The 25371-nt window shown below is 34.2% G+C and overlaps 1 protein-coding gene across 1 annotated transcript; it reads right to left on the reverse strand.

Moving 5' to 3' along the window:
- Positions 1–12611: 12611 nt before the first annotated feature.
- LOC104884175 (LOB domain-containing protein 4) lies at positions 12612–20023 on the reverse strand. Its single transcript, XM_010668777.4, has 2 exons — positions 19568–20023; positions 12612–13056 (listed from the first exon to the last, which is right to left on the reverse strand). Exons 1-2 carry the CDS (start codon positions 19742–19744, stop codon positions 12715–12717), a joined length of 519 nt encoding a protein of 172 aa, XP_010667079.1. The 5' UTR covers positions 19745–20023; the 3' UTR covers positions 12612–12714.
- Between the last annotated feature and the right edge of the window lie 5348 nt (positions 20024–25371).

Consider the following 25371-nt stretch of genomic DNA (forward strand, 5'->3'; position numbering starts at 1 on the left):
CTTTCGGATGACGTCTCGCTCCTCGACCTCCATGTCTTCTAAAGCGCATCTCATAAGGATGTTGGCTGAACTGCCATTATCAGCTAACACACGTTTGAGTAGACAATTACTAACAGTTAACGATATTACCAGTACGTCATGATGTATGTCTCTGTCATCACCGAGGTCGGCGTCATCAAAGGTGATGGGCATATCTGATCCACCGCGGATGACGGAGCTCTTTTAGGACGGCGTCCTGATTCAGGCCGTCTCTAGCATGTCGCTTAGCTGCAGAGTATGTTAGTCCACAAATATCTGATCCACCACTAATAACATTAATTACCTTTACATGTGCTGGCGAAGAAGGTGGTTGTCGTTGATCTTCGCCTTTCGACGCTGTTTCTTTTCCTTTCTCTGTTAGCAGGTCTTTCAAATAACCTTGCTCCAAAAGGTGGGCTACTTCTCGTCTCAGGGTGACACACTCGTCAGTATGATGCCCGTGGTCTCCGTGGAATTCGCACCATTTGGATTTGTCGCGATGGGTCGTCGACTTTTCGTTCCTGTAAGGTCATTTAACAGCAGTACCCAAAGAATGTAGTGTGTTAATAATACCTCACATGGTGACGTTAAAGCCGTATTCAGCGAATCTGGGGGGGCAAGTGTAATAGCCTATAATTTAAGCAGGTTTAATAACGACTTTATAAATGAGATTTGATAAGTATAATAGCTGATATTTTCAGACACGTTTTAGTCAAAGTTAGCTATGTTCATATCAGTAAAGAAATTACTTTGAGAATTATTTTTTTTATCGTCTAAAGTAAGTTCCAAGAACAAATAAGTTAGTATGAATTTTACATAATAGAGATATTGAGTTAAGGATTTTAAGCTTTGAAAATAAGAGAAACCCATTTTTAATTACATTTATTTCTCCTCACTCATGCTATCTACTCTAGATGTAGAGTCACTCTCTCCTCTTCATAACTTCTCAATCAAGTGCCAAAGTGTATTTTTCCCATAGATCAATTATTCTCTTCAAATTTCATTTTAATTACCCAAGTGGTTAAGAATTGGGAGAAACCTTAAAACCAAAATAAAACCCCAAACATTAATTTTCTCTCTCCTCTGATTTTATACCACGTACTGTGCATGCTCAATTTCTGCATTTTGGAGTTGGAATTTGCCAACACTTATTGAATCAAAGTTGTAGATCTCGAAAATTTATTGAACTTAGGCCCAAAAATCACTTGATTTGGAGTTCGGAGATATGAGTTATGGTCTTTGCAAGTTTGGTGTTGCTACCTTCATTTCTCTCTGCTTTGTTTTTATTCCGACAATCTGTTGCCCCAATTATCTACAACATGCAATCTAATTTTGCTATTTGTTGCTGAATCAAAGTTGTAGTTAACTTTGAGCTAATGAGTTTTGGCACAAAAATCACTTGATTCGGGGTTTTGAGCTATGAGTTATGGTCTTTGTAAGTTTGGTGTTGCTACCTTCATTTCTCTCTCCTCTGTTTTTATTCCGATAATCTGTTGCCTCAATTATCTACAACATGCAATCCAATTTTGCTCTTTGTTGATAAATCAAAGTTGTAGATCACTTCGAGCTAATGAATTTGGGCACAAAAATCGCTCAATTCGGAGTTTGGAGTTTGAGTTACGCCTTACACAAGTTCAGCACTGCTAATGTACCTTGTATTGCGCTACTGCCGTGGTTGGCTTGTTTGCCCATATTGTCATTGCTACATTGTTTGCCTTGTTGCTGCCATTGTTTTGGTATTCCATTCCATATGAAGGTATAAGTTATTTTTTGTTAATTCCTCATCTCCTTTGATTCCAATTCAAGTGTGGTGCAATTGGAGTTTATATTCTGATTTTAGAAATAAACTTGGTTCTCAATTTTGTTATTTATTAGCAAATATAATTATGATAAGAGTTGTTAAACTTAAAGATTGAATATTTTATCTTTCTTATTGGATTGAAGCTTCTAATATGATGTAAGCCTCTTAAGTAAGTTTATAAAAACTGATTTTTATAAATTATGTCGTTTGATAATACTCTCTAAAATCATAATGATGTTAATTAGAGATGGAATTGATGTTGTGAGTTGGATTAGTAGAATGGGTTGTATATAAGAGTTGTGGTGGTTAGTTCATGGAAGAGCTTAGACAGTATGAGTAATTCAATTTGTTTATTTAAATTGTTGTGAGGATGGGTAATGATTGTTGTTATTGTTTTGAGGTAGTTGTTGGAGTATGTATTTGGAGATAATTTATGAAGTTCGAGCTATAGTTGGTTATCCGGAATGTCGAATTATTGGGAATCGTTTAAAGGTACACACATGTCCTTCCACCTTTGAATCTATATTCATGTTTTATGTGATTCCATGTGTTGAGCTTAATAAGCCTTTTATATAAATACAAAATTATTCAAAGTGTTATTCGTGTGTTTACAAGAGTTGTTAACTACATATTTGGTTTTAAGCTATGAGCGAAAGTTATATATGTGACGAGTTTTAGTGAGTGTTAAACCTACTTGTTTCCACATCGAATTCATAATAAGTTTTTATGTTTAGTAAGTTGATCTTTTATATGAAAGTGTAGCTATGAGAATTAAAGCAAGGATCTTTAGTATATCTAACTATATAAGTGGTTATACAACAAGTACTTCGATTTACGAACTAAGCCGGGACGTCGAATCGATATCTTTTTGAACTCGCTTTCGATTTAAACTATAGCTATACTTGAAAGTTTCAGAGAAAAAGAAAGGAATTTTTATCAAGGATGTTGAGTTAAAATTTCAGGTTTAAGGCAATTGTGAAAATATTTGTGATATAAGTTTTATATGGAATTGAAAGTATGAAAAACTCTTTTTATGGTTTGAATTTTGATTATATATGATCATGAACTTTGAAAATTATGACTTGGAGTTATGAACAAATATGGACTTGTGAAATTATAAATCAGAATTTTCTAGTTCTATTAATGACGAGGAGGATTTTTACTCCTACTTAAATTTTTATGAAGAAGTTCTCATAGGAAAAAGTCTCTCAAATTTTGGTCAATTTAATGAACATTATTTTCGGATTTAAGTTTGAAACACGTAAGTCTAGTGAAACAAGTTATTCTTTACAGAATATCATGGATGAATTATGTTATATGGAGTTTGGAACTAAGTTAGAATGAGTTTGCTGTGAGATGGGTACTTGTAAGTTATGTTTAAGAATAATAATTGTCGCTTTGAGGATATTATTAGAAGTAGTCAAATATCCCATGATTTACTTATGGCGTATAAACAAGGCTGAATGGTATCACCCGAAAATATCTCCGAAAATAATATGGAGCTTGATTATATAAGAAAAGATTTGTGATGTCATAATTGAAGGATCAAGTAATTGTTGGGAGGTTCTAACTAATTAAGAATGAAGATGTTATGTGGTGGACGTAGATTAGATAGTTAGGGAATAGTAAATTTGGATGTGAATTTCAAAGGTCAAATATTAATTTATGAGTTAATGGAGTTGTTACGAGAGGTTTGTGAGTTCAGAGGATGTGTAGGATTTGAGATATGAATGTCGTATCAGTGAAATAAAGGATCCAATCTTGGTGGTGGTTTAGAGAGTATCGATTAGAGAGATATAATTTACAATACTTATGTAATAAAGATCTATCCGCAAAGGGGTCAAGTAAAAGAGTTTGGAGCATAATTTCTTTATTGGATGAGTAAGATTATATAAATGGATGTTGGGAAAAAAAATATAAACTAGATAATAGAGAGCTATGGTAATTAAAGTTATATAATGACAATACTAAGTGTATGGTGTTAAGACTAATATGATCTTTCAGTCCAAATACATGGGGACGTATGGTTGTCAATTATAAATTTAAGAAGGATGAGGACAACGAGTTGAGTATTGGGAAATATGGAGTGAGATATTTTGATTGCCATAGTAATTGTAGGTGATTTATGATAATGTAATAAGGTTATATTCTGGCAATGAAAGTTTATGTATTGGGAATAAGAAAACCTTTAAGGGGAAAATTCATATCATGAGAATTTTGGAATGCTATAGTTTAGATGTTATAAGTTAAAGACGGAAGTCCAAGTACAAAGAGAAACTATTATGATGAAGGAGAATTGCCAAGACATGTTAGAGGATACCTTATAGTCTACAAGTAAAACATTACAGGTTAATCGCACGAGCTTAGAATTGGGTCTCCATAATAGTTATCTTATAAGTCTTTGAGAAACATATTTTACATTTTTATTATGTTATGGGTTCGACTGCGGAGAGACATTTGATTTCGAATACGTTTTATGTATATTACTTCCTTTAAAAGAATATTTGAGGTAAGTGAGGTTATTTGAGATTCGAGTTCGTGTTATAATAAGATTATTGAGGTTCATGTATTTTGGATATGTTAGTTACATTTCAACTTTGTTTTGTTTTATATTAATTTACGGACGAAAGTTTAAGTCGTTGATACACTTTGGAATTGAGTATGCGATACGAATTAAGAACAAGAGTATAATTTTGAAAGATATAAGTGTGTGTTATTGAGAAAATAAGCATTATGATTTAGTTATTGTTTTATGGGAAAGTAAACAACATTTATGGAGCGAGATACTCAATTGTGTTATGGAGCAGGTATTGTTCCTTTGAGTAGTCATGATCGAAAAGTTATTCAGGTTAAGTTTTGGAAATTCCTAATTTGAAGTACCGAGCAGGAAGTTATGTTCATTTTAAGTTCAGTATTTTTGCTGTAATTATTTTGACAAAAGTTCCAAACGTTCAAGTTAACTCAACCCTTTTGGTAAAGTTTAAATGAGCACACTAAGTGCCTATACGACTTTTACAAGCAGTAAAGAATTGATTATTTCCTTATATCTTTACACGTAACTAATATGTGAAATTATTGACGTAAAACAAAAGATTTCAAAAGAAGATCCAAGTCTTGCAATGATTAGCAACACAATAGTAGTTGTGATTCTTTTTCCTCTCCATGGATAAATATGTTGTGTTCTTTGGAACACATGTGGTATTGATAAACTGGCATTTAAGCTATTTATGTAAATAAACTATGGATACAAGTGGGTAAAGGCCGATACCAAATAAGGTACTATTTAATATAAGCTATTTATGTAAATATTTCTAACTATTTGATTTTAAGTATTTTTGAAGTTTGGGATTGTTCCACTTGATGAGTAATAAACCGCACAACTATATTTTAAGCCACTAAAATGAATTTCTGGTTGGACAGTGTGTGTACTCAGTTTTTTTCTGATTTTGTTCTTGGAACCTGTCCTGGTGGGGGCAGGGTTCATTTTTAGTGATTTTGCAGGGTTGATGTCGAGGACTTGGAATATGATTTTTGATCAAGAAGAAGATTTTTATGTTATGAAATGGTGGGCTGAGGTTAAAGTTAGATGCTTTGTTTGGAAGTATTCGTAATCTGTTATTTGATATTCAAGTTGTTATGTTGTGGGCTCCTGACCCACAAATCCAGGATCGTTTTTATAAGTTTTGTTTTTGCTGGGAATAAATGTAAATTCGAGGGTTGTTAAGTGTTGATTGTGTTTTGTATATCTTAAGTGTGATTAATTAGCAGCTTGAAAGTGCGGGCTGTTACAGCAAGCCAGGGTCACTCTTCCAGTCGTTGGCAGATCCGACATGATGGACGGTATGGAGTTGCTGCGGTCGCTCGTATGGTTTCGGGCGCCACGACGTCTGCTTGCTGGTCACCGTCTTCCGGCTGTTAGCATTGGCATAGGCTTTTCTGGACTGCATGTCTTCCTCCAGCCTGATTTGGGCCAGCGCCTTGGCTTGGGCGTCTTCAAATGTTGGACAAGGATACTTGGTCAGCTCTTTGTAGAGGTCTGATTCTTCGTCCAACCCTCGCCTGAAAGCTTAGATGGTCGTCCTAGCGTCACAGTTTGGAATGGACACCTTTTCCTTGTTAAACCTGTTCACAAATTCTTTAAGAGATTCATCAGATTTTTGCACAATCCTATGCAAATCACTAGCTTGTTTTTCCATCTTACGACTACTAGCAAACTGCATATTAAAGGTATTAACTAATTGAGCAAAAGAAGAAATAATCCCATTATTGAGATTAATGAACCACTGTAATGCCGGTCTGGTCAGCGTCGAGCCTTTGCACATGCATGCTTCTCGTAGATTTTTTGGGATTGAAATGGTCATCATCCTTTGCTTGTATTGAGCTACATGGTCGTTGGAATATGTGGTGCTGTCATAGAGCTTCATGGATGGGACGGAGAATCGCTTGGGTACCTCGATCAACGCAATGGGGTCGGCGAAGGGAAAATCTGCATAGCTATTTGGGGTAGCCTTTTCCATTGGTTGGGGGACGTCAGGGATACGGGCAATCATATCCCCCAATTGCTGGAGACGCTGCTGGACGAGATCATCATGACGACGACAGGGTTGACCCTGGGGCGGCTCCTTCGGGGGTTTGACATATCCATCATCATCGCCATCGTCATCTTCCTTTTTTGATTCGTCAGCGTCTTCATTGATGACATGGTTCAGAGGAGTCTCGAATCCTTCGGCATCTAAATTGCGCATTCTGGGGACGCCACTGGTGTTGCGAGGCTTTGGCCCTTTTGAGGAATTATGGGCGGATTTCAAGTTCTGATTCTCCATACAAGACGCGACGTAGCTTTCTTTCAACGTCGCCATTTCTGCTTTGACGGGGTTGAGTTCGTTAATGACCTATTGCATAGTGATCCATAGTCCTGCCATCGAAAACACAAAAGGAGGGGAGAATACGGAAAACTAGTGTACGTAAAACAAAGTAAAAGAAAGGTGATTGCGAGTAGGGGTATAGAGATCTTGCTGTGGCCCCACGGTGGGCGCCAAATTGTTTATGCGGATTTTGTACCAAGTACGCAAAAGGAAAAGGGAACCAACAACGAGATCTATATACTTTGGCAATCCATATTAGCAAATAAATGAATTAAGTAAATGAAATAAAACGATAAAAAGACAAACGAATTGTTGACGCGGAAAACCCGAATGACGGGAAAAACCGCGGGTGATACTCTTGATCACCAATCCACTAGTAGACCAACGCCGTCAATTACAATGATCAGAATACAATGAATTTGATCTTCTTCCCTTTCAGCCATATATTACACTTTAGAGAGAAAAAAAATAGTATATAGAGTGTGTGAGTCAATGTGAGCTAAAAAGATCCAACCTAAGTTTTACATTGGTTTCTTGCTTTTATACTACAGAATATTCCTTCAGAGACGTTCTTTGATCCTCCTCCTTTGTAGGGCCTTCTCAGCCAATAATGAAGCAACGCCGCCCTTTTCTCTCAACTACCTAACCGTCAACTTTTAAGTTTATTTGAACTGGTCACCCCTTTGTTTTTGGCGGCCCAACTTTCCTTTACCCACGTTTGAACATGATTCATTCTAGCGCCAAGTTGACAAAACCTGGGCCCAACAGAAGCCATGATTGGAGGAGAGAGAAACAATAATTCCATAATGAGGGAAAGTGAGAGAGGCTAAAACATGGTTGTTGTTGCTTGGACTTTTGAGAGTGACGAAAAACCATAGCAAAATTTTGCAACCCTAGCTAATTTTGGCTCAAATAAAAAACACAAGCAAATTTCAAAAATTCTCAAGACGAAAACCCAAAAAAGGAAACCCTAACTGAGATTTCGCAGGTGTCACCAGAAGTTAAGGAGTTTAGGAGATTGCAGGCGTTGGTGAAGATTTAAAAGGTTAAGGCGTTATTCCAGTGCCATTGAGTGGGAGAAGTGGGTGATTGATATCTGTTTCAGCGTTGACTAGTTATAGGTTAGAAGAGAGAGCTTAAAGAGATCTAGGTTAGATAGAGGTGAGGGAGACGGAGAGCGGGAGAGGTAAGTCTGTTGATATGAAAGATAACAGGAAAAGTGAATGATTTGCGTCGGGTAGGTTACGGGAACCGACCCAAGTCATGGGCTTAAACATTTTGGACCCTTGCTCATTTGCGTCGAATGTTCTTCTGCAACCGATGCAAATCACTTTTTTTTGTAACGAGGGAAATCTTTTACGTCAGATTCATGTACCAACCGCCTTACATGCTTCACAATATGTGTTGTTCAAGGAGTCAAAACGACGCAAATGACATGCATAGGTCGCTTTGATATTCGATGCAAATACTGGTACACAAAATTGCAATTTTCTGCTAAAGCAAGACAGAGTATTATTTTCTTAAGTAAAAAAAATGAACTTCAACTCTCCTTTTACACCATCATATCCTATATCTCTTATTATGCAACTTGTGTAGTTTTTGTCTCCAAACTCCAATAGATGATGCAAGGGATGTTGGGATTCTATTTTTATTTGTGACCATTTAAAAGTTTCAAAGTAAATTAATTAGTGATGGTAAAATTATTTTCGGAGCCAATTGCCATTGTAAAAAAAGATTTTAGGACAATTAATATTGTATCAAGTACTGCAAAAGACTATAAGTGCTAGTGTAGATATTAAATAACCATGCAATACCTTGAAATTTTAACTAAAAGACTAGAAGTGTTACTTACAAAAACAGTGTTATCCTCTAAAATTGAAGTGCTACCTATCACGAAGTGGTAGCTTGAAGTGTTACATATAGAAAAATGTTACCTTGAAGTGTTGAAATGTTACTTATAAAAAAAAAGTGATATCTTGTAGTATTACATATCAAAAACGGTTACCATCAAAGTGTTACCTATAAAAAAATATTACATTTAAATTGTTACCTATCAAAAAGTGTTACATGTAAGTGTTATAAATCAATAAAGTGTTATATATGTGTTAATGAAAGTTGGATCTCAAAAATTGTTACCATAGAGTATTAGCTTAAGTCAATTATGTAGTAGTGTAACTTCAAGCAAATAAATATGAACAAGAAATATTAAGTGTTAGCTTAAGTCAATTATGTAGTAGTGTAACTTGAAGCAAATAAATATGAACAAGAAATATCATGGAACCTCATAATATATTGGTGTGGCTTAGTTTTAAGAGAATAGTGACCCGCGGGAGGAGCAATCGTGAAGCCTTCAATGAAAACTTGTAGTAGATCAAACAAAGTATGATTGTGTTTGATGTGTTTATGTGTTTGTTATGAGTGTGAGTGTTAATAAAATCGGGAAAACGTTGCCTATTTATAGGATTTCTTAGAAAAAAATAGTTTTTTGTTACAGACAACTTTTTAAATACAACTTTTTGTGAAAGACAACCTTTTAAATTTATTTGAGCAAGTTCATACTTTAAAGAAATTTTTTTTATTGAAACAACCTTGACCACATTTCCGGTGTTGACTGCACTTAATGAATCACGTGCCCTCACATGATTTTATTAAATCCAAAATTTCCCCCATTTCTTTCGCACGTCTTTGCCAACTTTTCTAAAACGCGTTTTAAAAGATTTTCTTTTGTCTTTTAATTTGGAAAACTATACGAGATAAAATCTGATTGTAACTATAAAAAAATATCTTTGAAAATATTTATTTATTAAAATAAATAAATTAATTATTACTGGGCTAATTAATTATCATGAATAATTAATTGGGCTTCAAAACAGGTCTTTAGCACTTTTTCGAAATAGTTTTGGGATGGCTCTTCGGACTGCTCTCCCATTGGGTCAGACCAATTAAGACCACCATATGTTTCATCGTCGAATCCTTAAATGAAGAGACATGATTATCTGTCTACAGTTTTTAATCCAACTCCAACCACAATTAGCACAATTAAACCCCAATTTAATGAAATCAATCTTATTAGGTTCATTACTAATGCAAAATTATACATGTTCTACTTCAATAAGAGGAAGATAGAATTAAACAACAAAAAATCCACATATTTGGGTAAGATGTATGCATAAATAAAAATGTCAGAGTATAGAACACATACCTTGCTTTTTGGATGAGTTTGTAATTGGTCCTCCCCTTCGTGGTTCTTAATGATGAGTCAGCTCTCTGTTTAAGATTACCTATGGCAAAGTATATACTTCCTCCGTTCCATAATAAGTGAAACATAGGGATTGAGCATAATATTTAATAAACATCACTTTCAAAAGCCAAAAAGTCATAAAATACCCTTTTTATTATCAAAAGGAGGAGAGAGAAAAGCAAACCACACAAGTTTGTGATGGGACTCTTGTCATTTTGTCACTTTCTTTTATCCATTTAAAGTATGTTTCACTTATTTTGAAACGTTCTAAAATAGTAAGTGTTTCACTTATTATGGAACGGAGGAAGTATTAGGTTAAAAAAATCGAACTTTTAAGATAACGATGTTTACAATATTGAAAAACGAAATTTATGTCTACTGTACCTTTTTAGGTGGTTGAGTGCATTGATTCGCAGGTTCTTTCATCATGTTTTGCTGCATTAGAAGGGAGTTGGGAGGGAAGTAATGGTTGCGCTCTTGAGAAAAGGAAAAGAGAAGAAAGGTGAGAGATGATTAAGGGAGGAAAAAGGAGGAAAATGGCTATTAATTTTGGGTTTAATGAAATCACATGAGGATACGTGATTCATTAAGTGAAGTCAACACCGAAAATGTGGTCAAGGTTGTTTTCAACAAAAGAACTTTCATTAAGATTTGAACTTGCCTAAAATAATTTAAAAGGCTGTCTTTCGCAAAAAGTTGTATTTAAAAGTTTGGCTCTGACAAAAAACCTCTAAAAACAAGCTAAGAAGAAATTAAACATTATGCGGTATGCGAAGGATGTGCGCGGATCACATAGGGTTTGCGCAACACAAAGGCTATGCATCCCGCAGAATGTTGTGCACCAAGTGCATGCCTTGAGGGTTTCTGCGTTTTGTGTATGACATCGTTGTTGCGCGTGCGGTATGCATTGCGTCAAACGCAACTAATATCTGGCTAGGTTTTTTTATTTGATTCGATCTTTTAAAGATTCATTTTATCTTTATTAAATATTGTCGTTTTAAATTCGAAAATCAGCTATCTTTAAAGATAAGATCTGATTCATATATAATCTTTTATTTTTAAAATTATCCTTGAAAAACATTATTTATCTCTGAAAATATTTATTAAAATAATAAATAAAAACAATTAATTGAGGTTTTTAATGGAATGGGCTCAAAATAAATAATTTATGAGACTCTAAATGCAATTAATTATCAAAATAATTAATTGAGATTTAAAAATGAATTTTGAATCTTTAAAACAAATAAAATAGGTTGTATGATTCTTAAACGATTTTGGATGTAACTCTTCGGATTGCTTGCCCTTGGATCGGACGAATTAAGACACGAAAGAAATCATCATCAGATACTCATATGGGGAGATATGATTATGTGTCTTCGTACAACTTGCAATTTTATGGTCTTATATACACTACTTTAACAATTAATATTTTTCATTATTTGTTATAAAATATAATAAAAATTCGATATATGAAAACTATTGATTAACATAAATTTGACAAGATCTCATATAACTTATGAATTATATAGTCAATGTTTACAATATCTGACTTGATATTTTAAGTATGGCAAATGAAAGCCTACACATAAACACTAATTAAGTATAAATTGGAATCCCTTTCAACTTCAAGTCTTTTTTTTTTTTTTTTTTTTTTTTTTTTTTTTTTTGCAACAAACTTCAAGTCTTAATTGAATCAACCAATTCAATTTAAACGATCTCAAAAGATCTATGAATTGACAACTGAATTTACATCGGCCGACAAGCAAATAGTGTATAAAATTTAATTGAAGGGATGGATGTGGCGTGCCTTTCATAAGCTATCAATATGTCGGTCACTAAAATGCCCAATTAAGAAGACTAATTGGGCATCAAGCACTAAGCACATAATTAATAAAGAACATAATTAATAAAGAACTATAAGAGATAATGGAAGATGAGCCAAAAAGGGGGACCGTCAAGTTTACTTTACACTAAATAACATCATATTAAGTAATCATTATATGTTTATACAATGTACAATAAGATTGATAATTATTAGGGGTGTTCGCGGTTTGGGTTGGTGCGGTTTGGGATGTAACCCAACCCAAACCGCAAATATACGGTTTGAAAATTTTCCAACCCAAACCGCACCGCAATTTTTCCCAAACCAACCCAACCCAAACCGCGCAAAACGGTTTGGTGCGGTTTGGGTTGCGGTTTAACCAATTTTTCCTCCGCGACATTACTTTTGTAATCTAAGATAAAAAAAAAATTGTTAATAAGAGTCCAAATAGATATGAAGTTGAATTCATAATTAAACATATATAATGATTTATCAAAAGTGTTAAAGTTTTTTACCTCAAACTTCTTTTTTCAATTTTATACTTGTATGTCACCTTTCATAAGTGTATTTAATTTTATTTTTTTAAAAAAATGTGACATTGCGGTTTGCGGTGCGGTTTTGGTTTACAAAAATTAAAACCCAACCCAAACCGCAAACCGCGGTTTGCTTGAAATCATAACCCAAACCACAATTTTAAAACCGCAAACCAACCCAAACCGCGAAAAAACGGTTTGGGTTGCGGTTTGGTGCGGTCCAGACCGCACTTTGAACAGCCCTAATAATTATCATCACCTCTAAATCATATCAAGTAGAGAGAGAAGGAGAGGGATGTGCTATTGTGGTATAAAGATGTAGAGGACTAAGGAAACACAAAAGGGAACAACTAGGTCCCTATAACAAGGATAATATTATACATATTTATAATTAAAATCCCACCCATGAGAAAAAAAGTTGATAATACTTTAATTTAACATGACCAAAGTGATTCTCCCATATTAGGCTGATCTACTACCATGTCCATGCTAAAAAGGGACTTGGCTTGTGAAGATATTATCTTATTAGATGATGGTGAGTTTTCAGAAGAAAGTGTGCCTTGATAATGACGATGAGGCGTAGTATTTGTGAGCTGCCGCATTCTCAAGTGCACCACTTCGGCTTGTGCTAGGGCTAATTGGGTTTGTAGGACGTCAATTTGTTGCTGAAGTGATGAAATTGCTCCTACACAACCATAAACTGGATCACGTACCCTTGCATTTGCCTCATACACCATTGAACTCACTGCATCACCGCGTTGCTGCATTGGTAACTCCTACATCCATTCATATCATATACTCCTTATTAGTTACATCATCATCGTCATGTACCAAAACTAATTAAAATAAACATTGTCACGCATGTACTTGATTTTGTGGCATACATGGAGCTGATTGTCCTTTGTATTTATTATCTTCTAACTTTTAAAGTATTAACAGAGCAAGCCAAGGCTTAAATAGCGGAATCTCTAATATAGATTAATGTCTCCATAACTGCGAAAATACTTAGATTGCATATCAAACACATTCCAGGCATAATAATAAGAATTATAAGATGGGCGATAAATTTGTCTCTAATATTTGATACAGTTTTTCTCTTCTAATCATCCTATTTCATATTTACATTTGCTTAATTCGTGATTAGTGTAGATTTGGTACTAATCATTCCTTTGTTCATCTTCAGTTGGCATGACATATGGCTCGTGCATCGCACCAAACCAAAAACATTGTATTGCTTAAAAGGAGTGGTTGGCTTACTCGTATATTAAACATAAGAAGTATCAATTCTCGGACAACAAGTTGATCTCTAAAGAGTGTAGTTATTAATAAGAAGTGCAAATTTTGTTTGGTTGTATAGAAAGTTTTACTTTCTATTCACTCCAGTGTATGTTTAAATTCTAGAATTTTGATAGTTGCACTTATTGTTTGTTGTCAATCAAACAACAATATATAATTTTATAACAAATCAAGGCTTACTTCATCTATTTCTTTTCAATCTACATCTTTTCATTTTGGATTATTTTATTACATCTTGTTTTTCTGAACAGTAATGGATATAGGCTCGCACAATTTTTGTCGTCTAAACTGATCTCCTATACTATATGTACAAAGTGGTTAATTATTTTTCATCTCTTTAGTAGTCTTATACTCCATCTCTTCATATGTTAATCTCTTCTTTGTTTATTGTAAAAGGGGAAATGGAAATTAAAGATTAATTTGAAGCAAGGTTAATTATATGGTAGCCAAATGAACTTATTTATAGAAATAAGGTAGGTGCATATACATTATAATTATAGAAATATATACATGTTTTAAATGCAAACAGCCATAAATTAGGTTATGTTCATGTTTCAATCTATTCTTTAAGGTAGATAATTTGATTTAAGTTTGTTCGGGTTGTTGAAACTAAAGGCTGAACTATGATTTAAGCTCGTAGAATCCAAGGAAACATGAATCAACATAAGTGGTTCAAAGACAATGATATTGCTTTTTGACATTTGCATATTCATATGTTAAGACTCGATAGCATAAGGACTGAAGTGGACACTATAATTGATTAGCTTGGTATAATAGGGTGGAATTCTTGCCCCATAGCACCCATGTGAAAGAAGGCATTATGATTAATTGTCTTTATCCTACAAAGTCAACAAGTACAAAAAATTAAAAAGATTGAATTTTTGTTATGTAGCCTAATTCTATTACATCATATTGTGCCTTTTTTTAAAGGTATATATTTTGCCTTTGTAATAGATATTTTGGCACTATATATTCCTTAATTATTCGAAAATGAATGAATTATTCAAAATATTTATTTTTGTTTGGATATATAAGAAAAATGACACAGTTGGATACTGTGTTTTAAATCTAATTTCCTTCTATCCAACCATTAGTATTAGGTTGGATTTTCTTAATAGTGGAATGATAAGAAAATTCTTACACAAAAAATGCTTCTAATAAAATTTTATCTCGTTTTGTTACAGTTTCAATATCCTAATATAAAATCGTATGATCAAAATATGATGTGACTTATCTAAACTTAATATAGATAAAGCTTAAATTAGGTAAATAAATAAGTCTTACATCACCTAACATGCTGAAATTCTCAAAGAATTATGACATTAGCACTACATGAGCAGTTCGCAAAATTTAAAAGTGTCATCGGAGAGTTACATAATTTGCACTCAAGTCTTGACCATACATCTCAACCATTCATGAACCCCGCAATTGTATAAAGCAAATAATAATGTGTGTGGAGATCCTTTTTCTTTTAGTAAACGTAGGATATAAGAATTTTCAAGATAAAAAGTCTAAGGTTGTGCACGAAAAGGCTTCCTAGTGGTCATAAAGTTATTGCATGCATTACAAATCTTTTTGTCCTTTTAACTCAACTAATGAAGATAATTATAAATTATAATTATCTTTTCGGATTGTCCTCGATCACAAAACACATTGATAAAAATAAAACTAGCTCTCAAACTTTGATTATCTTTGTTATAATTTGACACATTTTTTTTATTTAGCTCAAGTTTGTTATAATTCGACACATTTTTTTTTATTTAGCTCAATCGTTTGGACTTGTGTCGTTTTGACAGACATAATTTTTGAACACTTCATTCCAAAACAAAAAACTTATTTTATTTCTACGAAATGGACATAACACCCGCACATTCATATTTCAGTAGACACTCATCCAAGTTTGAGTGATATAGTAAATTATAATAGTAATATAAATAGTCTTTTAAATAATAAAAAATATATGAACCTACATCAAGTTTTTGGATTAATTGATCAAATTAAATTTATTCATACTTTTGTTTACATTAATGTTCTCTCTTTGTGATACATAAGTGACATTATAATTTCTTTATCACCCTACATAGTTTTAAAAAATTATTTTGTATTGGATGATTTTATAATAACTTATTGCTCTAATTTAGTGACTTTAAAAAAATGGTATTGGATGATTTACTGTTACATAATAGTAGTATAAAGAACATCTGGTCAAAAAAAAAAAAATAGTATAAAGAACAAAATGGAAAGTTAAAACGCATTGTCGAAAGTGACAAAAATTGTACATTATACAACATTTCCATAATTTATTCAGGGGAAGACAACAACTATTTAATATCTTCTCAAATCACATTAGTGATGATACTAAAGGTTAGAGTTGATTAACTAGTCAAATATATCGGTGATCGGTAGAAGGGTCCGCCAAAAGTGGGATATCAATACCGTTATTAACCGCTACAACCGATAAAGGTCAAAAGCTAGCAGTAGGGACAGGGACATATTCACCGCGTTAAGGAAATATTGCAAAAGAGTATAATGCATCCTCTGTTTTACTTTAACTTTTTAAAAATCGACTATTTGCAGTTTTGTTCTGTTCATCTATTACAAACTTTGGATATTATTAAATACTTTTTCTTAATGGTATAGAAGCACCAAATTTGAAGCTCAACGCATTTGGTATTCTTGGCCTATTTTTTACGGGCAGCGGATTTAAAAGTAGGGGGAAAGTTAAGGGAAAATATGTATCATTAAGTACCGTATGTAATCTGGAGGATTTTGTTACAAGGTGAATCCGTAATCAATTACACCAATCAAAATTGGTTTCGAATACTAAATACCACCTATGTTCTTTAATATATGTAATATATTGGCTTTCACACTTGCAAAGAAATTAATTTAATTGTTACATATATTACATGATAACATTTGTTTTTAAAACTCAATAAAATGTTTCCTATCTAGCCAAACAAAGTCTTGATGATATTGATGGAATTGGATTGGACCAGTCTAATAGTGCTGTAAATATTGGACATATAAAATTAACAAAATAAACTCAAACACTAATACACTTGTCCTTTCTTTTTGATATTACTATTAATTTGTACTTGTTTAGTTGACATAAATGAAAACAATAATTAAATCTTATTATGTTGTTTAAGCTTACAAAAATATAGAAACTGAAAATTTAACGTCCCATAAATTAAAGGAGGTTGTTTATCTAGATCCACCTTAATAGCTATAACTACTCAAATCTAATACTTTCTCTTCATCCCAACAAAAACATCTACATTATATGTTGTCCATTTCATTCCATGAAAAAGTATACACTATCCATCTTTTCATATAGGTGGCAAACTGGCAATAGATATGTACTACTAACTAATTCCTCCATTTTTTTAAAAAAAAATATTAAAAATGGATGTTATAGGTGGAAAAAAATTGATGAGACATGTTATCAAAAATATATTTTACTATGTATTAAATAAAGAAACATACTAAAAAGAAAACTGTATAGATGAAAAAGAAACGCAAACAATAATATCTTGATTATTATTGCCCTACATTCTCACTTTCCCAAGTTGAGTAGACCCAAATTTTTTATACCAACAAGAAAACTTTTATTCAACGATACTATTAACTATTTATACTTAGAAAAAAGTACAATCAGAAAATATTATTCGCACTATATTCAACCATTTCAGCTTTCAAAAAAAAAAAAAAAAAAAAAAAAAAAAAAGCAATGAGAACCCGGAAAACTAAAACCTGATGATTGAAAAATGAGGGGTCGACTGCAGAAGTGTGCCCATCAAAATCAAAAAGCGGTTTAGTTAAATAAAGTAGTGGAAATTAGAGTAGACAATTTAAGGTAAAGCTTGGGGAACAAAAACGGTTCAAAATGCGAAACTTTGAAGAAGATAGAAATGTGGCTCAAGACGTAAAGTTGCCAAATTAAAGAGAAAGTTGTATATGAGACAGTCAAACGATGCATGATGTCTGGTGGCTCACTCATGTTTGTTCTGAATTATGCTTTGATTATAATTCTGCTGTTTCTATTCAGTTGTTTCATTCAACTCGACATCCGTTACATAATTTATCTTAACCTTTATTTCTAACTTGTACTTGCATATAAAAATGAATATTATTATATAAAATGTTTTTCGATTTTTCCTAAATGCAGTTTTATAATTTTAATCTTTTTTTTATCATTTTTACTAAGTAGTTTGTAAAAAATAATAATGATTAAAATTGCATATTGTGATGATTGGCTAAATAAATATTTATCATAGATAATGTTTAGCTTGATGTATATGCCGCTGCAAAAACTAGTTATTGAAACTTAAAGATAATGTTTTCGCTTTCACTGATCCCAACCTAAGGAAAATTGATGCGATTACAAACTTAATTCATGCATTGTTTTTTCCAAATTTGGTACTCCCTCCATAAAACAAAATTAAGGGATCGGACAAAATAAAAAATGATATAAATATAAAGCAGTATTGACTTTTATGATTATTTCTAATGATTTGGTTATTTTTCAGCCCTCGACACAAACAAAATATACAAGAGAAAGAGAGATAGTAAACTCATCCCAAAACTGGAGTTGTTAAGGACATTAATCAATAACTGATTCTAGCAAGTCTTTTTTTTTTTAATAGATAAGAAAAAAAATCCTCCTGGTCCATTACAAGCCTTTTTTTTTTTACGGGCATTACAAGCCAAACAACCAAACAACCTAACTTACATATTTTGCGAAACATATAGGGAATACTAACTTAAATTAGAGCCAAAAGAAAAGTTGTATGAGACAAATATTAATAAAAGAAGAATTGCTTTTTATGAAAAGAAGGATAGATAAGAAGAGAATATGTGTTCATATGATCGTGACACAAACTAATATATTTATAACTCAATAACCTCATTAGCTATGTATGCCTCTACATACAGATTAGTAATATATTTTTTCCGTTTCAATATAGATGTTAAATTGGAAAGTTTTAATAAAAGTTAACAGACAAATTAGAGCATCACTACTTTTAGAGTAAAAAAAAAAAATATTGAGAAAAAGTATGGATATTTTAAAGGAAAAAGTGCAGGATCACCGCCTTTTTATGGATAATTTAGAAAGTTTAAGGGAAAGAACTTATGATATGTAGCGGTAATTATGATATTTTCATATTTTATGGATATATAACAAGTATTTTGAAACAGAAAAAGTACAATACAATGCTCACATTTCTTTAACACTTTATTGATTCATTAAAAAAAATACTAATGCTCAAAATGATTAGTATATTAGGAAATTTCCTATGCTATATCATTCCATCAAATAATCTATGATAAACAAATATTTGTAAGTTTACGAATTAAGCAAATGTGAATAAACAACGACTCAAAAATATTATATTTGCAATGAAAAACGTATTTAACTTGTTAAGAAAAGGAAATAAAAAAGTGTTAAATGCTTATCTAGCGGGATATGAAGATATCTTTTTACATATATTTTTTATGAAAGTGATTGATTTATAATTTTTGTTTTTGTTGAGGCGGTGTGAAATCTGATAGTGAAACATTATATAAAATTTTACAAGACGGAATCTCATGGAAAAAAGTCCTTCGATATAGGAGTCAAAGAGTGTGGCCAGCAGGTCACTCAACTCTTCTGCCATACAATAATCATGGATATATCATATACCGATATACGAACATATTTTGAAAATATATTGTTATATAAACAAATTACTGAAACACTCTATTAAAAACCCCTTATTATGGCACCAAAATAAAAATCTTATTAGGACCCTAATTATCATAACCTAATTGTAACCTCCACCTCACCCTCCAACAAAAATCGAATTCCTGCCATACAAAATGAGATGGAAGCACGGACCAGTGCTCGGTGCTCCATCTCCTAATTCATCTCTATTTGAAGTTAGACATATATAATTTATACAAGTACTGAAAGGAAAGAGAAACATGACAAGTAAATATATGTCGTACCTGTAGCATCTTATTGACGTTGCTGGCTCCAAAAACTCTATGCACATTAGCAAACTTCTGAGGCTCATCAGCCGGAAAGTAGGGCGCAAAAACACAATCTGGAGCGCACCTTCTTCTCAGCAGCTTGCAAGCTGCACAAGGAGATATTGCACCTTGCTTCCTCCCATTTTCCTTCATTTCTTTATTTAAAATACCAATCCTAACACATATAAACTGTCTTTCAAACTTACTTGCAATATTTAGTTGGTTTTTCAAATATGTAGCAAGTCACCCACTCTTTATTTTATGTAATACTATATGCTACTTTACCATATTAATTATAGTAGTATAGACAAGAGTAAAGTGCAAGTTATAAAATGAAGATTTATAAAAGCTACAAAGTGACATAAGTAGTTAGTGTATTTGTTTTAGGAGAGGGATAATGAAAACAAGAGTGGGGAAGGGGGGGCTATGAAGTGAAAATTGGTGCTGCTTATATAGAAAAATTTGTACTGACAGGAGTATCTTAAATGGGTCCTACATAGACGAACTCTAGATTTTGCTAGGGTCTAATTTCTAAACATCGTTTTCTTATTGGATTTTTTATTTTTTGAGGGGATTTTGATTGGATTTTTTGGCCCACCCTTTTATTACATGTTGGGTCCTGCTTTCCTTTGTTTTTATTTGTCCCTTGTAGTATTTATGTTTTACTTTTTCTAAAGCAATTTTCTTATTTACTAGTTGGGGTTTTTCTAACTTATGCACTTAATGTATAGGTTTAGCTATTTCTTTTTAGTTTTATTGATAAATATAACATAGTTAATTAAAGATAGAAAAAATTTCCTAGAATAAGTCAACCTCTGGCCGGTCTTCTATAATTAAGGCTAACTTTTCGAATCTCCTAATTAAGTTTAATTTGTAACCTCATTAACTTTACTTAGGTTGCATTAAGTTTTAACCTGCAACAGTAGGTAATTGTAGGTTTTATGCTGACGTGGCATTGACCGTTGGGATATTTTAAATAAGGGTTGAATTTTTTTTTTTCCTTTTCTCTTCTTATCCCATATAAACCTCTCTCTCTCCTCTTTCCTCTACGAAAATTTACCCCATCTCTTTCATCTCCTCTTTCGTTCATTCATCCTCCATTAAAATTCACCCTCTTTTTTTCTGCAGCAAGATGTCAGCAAGGAAAGCTAGTTCCTTTGGCTCTGGTTCCTCGTCAAGCTTAAGGAGGGGGAATCGTGAAGTTAAATGTGATTGTGGGAATGATGCTGTGATTAGAAAGGTGAAGAACGGCCCAAACTCAGGTTCCAAATTTTATTAGTGCCCTCTATGGCCTGTAAGTTCAATTGCATTAGGTTGTTAGTTTTTTTTAGGGTTTTTCTGTTAAAGTTTAAGGATTTTTCTAAGCATTGGTAGGTGTTGTTATTTGTTTGGTTTTTAGGATAAAAAATGTGACATGTTCAAGTTGATTGATGGTAATAATGCAATTGAGGAACTTCAAATTCAATTGTTTGAGAAGGACACCACCATAGCAGAGATGGAGGTGGTTATGAAGTTTAAAGATGATAAGATCAAGAAACTGCAAAGGAAGAAGGGGAGTTTGGAAGAAGAAGTTCGTGGATTGAGGGATGAACTAAGCCAATCTAGAGTTGACATTATGAAAGCTAAGACAGACAGGAAAAATTTGCAGCTGGCCCTAATTGTTGTTTGTGTTTTGCTCATTAGTATGTACTGTGTTAAGTAGACAATATCATGGGAAAAATTCCCTATGATGATGATGTATTGTATGAAATGATGATGTTTTTAGTGCTATGTTTGGATTGAATGATATGAGAAAATATGAATTTTGGCTTCATTTCAATTATTGCTAAAAATAGAGTACATCAACAACTCAATTTTGTGCTCAAAAGACCTAGGGCAATCAGCCAAATTCATAGGGCACCTTGCCAAGAAAATGTTTTCACAAAAAGGAACAACACCAAAACACCATACATAGGGTAATTACTGTTTAGTTTCACATAAAAAACACATTAATCTACTAAGTTGGATTCATAGCAGAAGAAGCTTGACTTGATTGTGGATCTTGAGTTACTCTTTCACCAATGACCTGCATTTTACAGAGGGAATAACAATGAGAATTTCAAGAGGAAAAAATGAATCAAAAGATGTGACATTATAAACTTACATGAGATATGGGATTTCCATCACCACTAAATAAGACACCCACACCAACAAGAATCTGCACAAAAAAAAAGTTTGTTTTTAGTGAGTTTATTGTTTCCTAATGACTGATATATAACCTAAAAGGCTAAAACACATGTTCATACCTGATTTCTTCCCCTCCCCTACCTCTCCCTCTTCCTCTTCCAGCTCCTATTGCACCACTGCCAGCCCCTACAGCACCTAAGACACCCCTGCCAGCCACTGCACCACCTAAGACACCCCTATCAGCCACTGCACCACCTACGACACCCCTGCCAACCCCTGCACTAGCCTGAACACCCCTGCCAACCACTTCACCACCTAAGACACCCCTGCCAGGCATTGCACCACCTAAGACACCCCTGCCAACCATTGCACGAGCATGAACACCCCTACCTCTTGCTCTCCCAGATCCACTTGAACTTCCCCTACCAGTTGCTTCACTTCTAGATCCCCTTCCCGCTAAAATCATCCTTCCTCCCCTGCCTAGCTGTGCTGGTTGAGCTGAAACTGGGTGATGTAGGGGTGTTGGTTGAGCATCATTGTTGGGTGTAGCCGTGCTGGTTGTGGTCTCTTTCCTAGGCCAGCTCCTTGCCTTCTTAGGTGCAGGATCAGATGGTTGTATTACACCTTTTTGTGCACAACCTCTTTTATTGTGGCCTTTGGTTTTGCACAAAGTGCATGTCATTTCCATGCCATGTCTGGATAGTGTCCCTGGCCTCTTTAGATCCTCAAAGGGGTCTCTTATTCTGCATTTTCTAGGCCTACCAGGCCTCACTTTGATGGGAGGGGGATCTATCTTCATTTTCATTCTTGGCCAATGCCTCTCTCCTTCAATTGGAGGTATTGACCCAGCATATGATTTCAAATACACTTCAGTTTTGTAGCACTCATCTACATAAGCCTCTACTTCATGGTTAAGGAAGAATATGCATGCCAAAGCATGGCAGCAGGGCATTCCCATCATATTCCACTACTTGCATGTACATGTCTTTGCATCTAAGTCCACAATCAGTTTGTCCAAGTAGTATCTCACATTAAAAATGTGTTATGTTGATGGGAGAACATCACAGTTTGATGCCTTTGCTTTCTCTTTATCTAATATAGGCTGAATCCTAGGGCACAATCCAGAATTCTGCTTCTCCATTTCCTTTCTCTTGTTAACCAATCTTTGCATGAGTGCAACTCTTATGTCCTCCATCATGTAAATCAAATGCTTAGTCCTAGCATTGATTATATATCCATTAAAAGTTTCAGCCATGTTAATAGTGATGACATCACTTTTTGATGGATGTGTTCATGAAGGCTCGACAAAAAAACCTTTGGATTATAGGCCTTGAAAGCATGGGAAGCATCAGCATTTTCTTCCTCAAGCTCAGACATAGCATCATTACAGTCAGCTAGACTATATGCTTTGGCTATCTTCCAGAACATGAGTTTCATCTCATCTCCCCTAAAATTTTTATGCGAGTGGGCAAACATATGACGAGCACAATGTTTGTGCTTTGCCTTAGAGAGAACAGATGCCACTGCATTTAGGATGGCCTGAAATATGCAAATATGTGTGTTACATAAATAATTAAGTGACCTATATATTCAGCAGTAGGTGTATATATGCATATATATGTGTATGTGTGTATGTTCAACTAACATAATTATGTTGGTGCATATGTGTATAGATGCAAACATGAATATAGAAGAAACATATGTAAACATAACTTAATATTATGCAACAATAGGTTAATAGATGCAAACAAGTGTTTATTAAACAACAGTAGGAAGAAATGTAGTTCTAAGATGAAATTAATACCTGGTGCTCATCTGAAATGATAGCAATTCCTGCATTCCAGTTGCCATCCCAGTTGCAAACAAGTTTGTAGGTGGAGGAAAACCACTCCCATGACAAGTTGTTTTCCCCTTCAACTACTGCCCATGCAATTGGGAACATTTGCTCATTAGCATCCCTCCCTACAGCTGCAATAATCTGACCACCCAAGAAGGTGTTTAAGAAAGCAGCATCTACACATATCACCTTCCTGCAACCTTCCCTCCACCCTTTTACGAAGTCCTTCAAAACAGCAGTACAACCTTTGAAATACTGGAGGGTTAGCTTGTTTGGATCCATCAGTTACAAACTCCACAACTGTACCAGGGCTTGCACACTTCAAGGCTGCCATGTACCTTCCTACCTTCAGGTAATGGTCTTGCATAGATCCATGCAACATCTTGTGTGATGCATACTTAACTTTATATGCACATGTTTTTGTAACCAATACCTTGTATGCCCTTTAACAGTTTCAATGATGTCCTTGGCAGGCCAATGTGGCCTTGCCTTGAATACCTCTAACATTTCCCTACCAACCCAAGTTGTCTTTAAATGCCTTTTTTTTTTCATATTTCTATGGCAGTGGTGCACCCCAACTACTTTCCTGACCATGAAAGTGGCTTTGTGTGAATGGCAAGATGCATACAAGTAGAATGGACAACTCTTGTCACAAGTTACTCCAACCTCCTGCCTCCTAGCTTTGTTGCTTATTGTGACAATGACATTTCTTCCTTGCATGATGACATACTTAGCCACAACATTCTTGAAATCATCTCTTGCTTTAAACCTCTGACCTACTTTCCACTCAAATTTAGTGAAATCAGTTTCTGGACTAACTAGCATCCTTCTTCTTGACCTCCTGCCACCCTCATTCTCATCACCACTGTCTGGGGGTGTTTCATAGTCATCCTGACTATCGTAGTACTTGTTGTAGCCTAAAAATCAAGGACAACCAAGATGACACATGGCTTCATCCTAGCCATACAGGTGGCACATGTTTATGAAAGTAAGGTACATGGGTCAGAAGATTATGTGTGCTAAAGTACACCGTTCTGAGGAAAAAGTTGTACTAAAACCACTCTTATGGCCCAAATATGTACTTAGGCCCAGCTAAAACCTCTTATACTCCTGCCTAAAGAAAGAGGTGTACTAACCAATCAATACTTGCCACGTGTCACCGTTTTACTGCTTAGCCAATCAGATGCTCTCAAATTAGGGTGACATCAAGGTACATCAGTCATTTCAAACGGTATAAATAGTCCTTGAAATCAGGGGAAAGGTACGTTTTTCAGAGCATAGTACTATTATTCTGCCATAAATTCTCTCTCTCTACTTTCTCTCTCTAAAAGTTCCTTCACATCCCTGATATCTGACTTAAGCATCGGAAGGGGGAATACCACCCAAACCCCCAGGGTGGTCCCTTTTTGCAGGTTGCTGATCGGAGTTCAGAATCGGGATCCGGGTCCAATCATTGTTGCACAAGTCTCCAAATTAAGAACCTGAAGTTGGGAGTTATTGTATTTAATTACTAGTTTCATACTACGTAACATTTGGCGCCGTATGTGGGGAGACGCAACAATGACGGATTGTCACTCATCAAACGTGGCAAGGAATAGAAGTTTCAGGGTTCAAATAGAGGATACGGTGGATGACGAGAGGCCACCCCGAGGACGGGACAGGCATCATGCTGCCGTTCATCTTGAGGGAAGGACAGTGACCCCTGTCATCTAGGAAAACCTTGATCGTCTAGTGACAGCTGGTCACTTGGAGAATGTCTTAAACGACTTCCAGACCA

This window comes from Beta vulgaris, chromosome 2 (genome assembly GCF_026745355.1).
Source record: "Beta vulgaris subsp. vulgaris cultivar EL10 chromosome 2, EL10.2, whole genome shotgun sequence".
Taxonomy (NCBI): Eukaryota; Viridiplantae; Streptophyta; class Magnoliopsida; order Caryophyllales; family Amaranthaceae; genus Beta; species Beta vulgaris.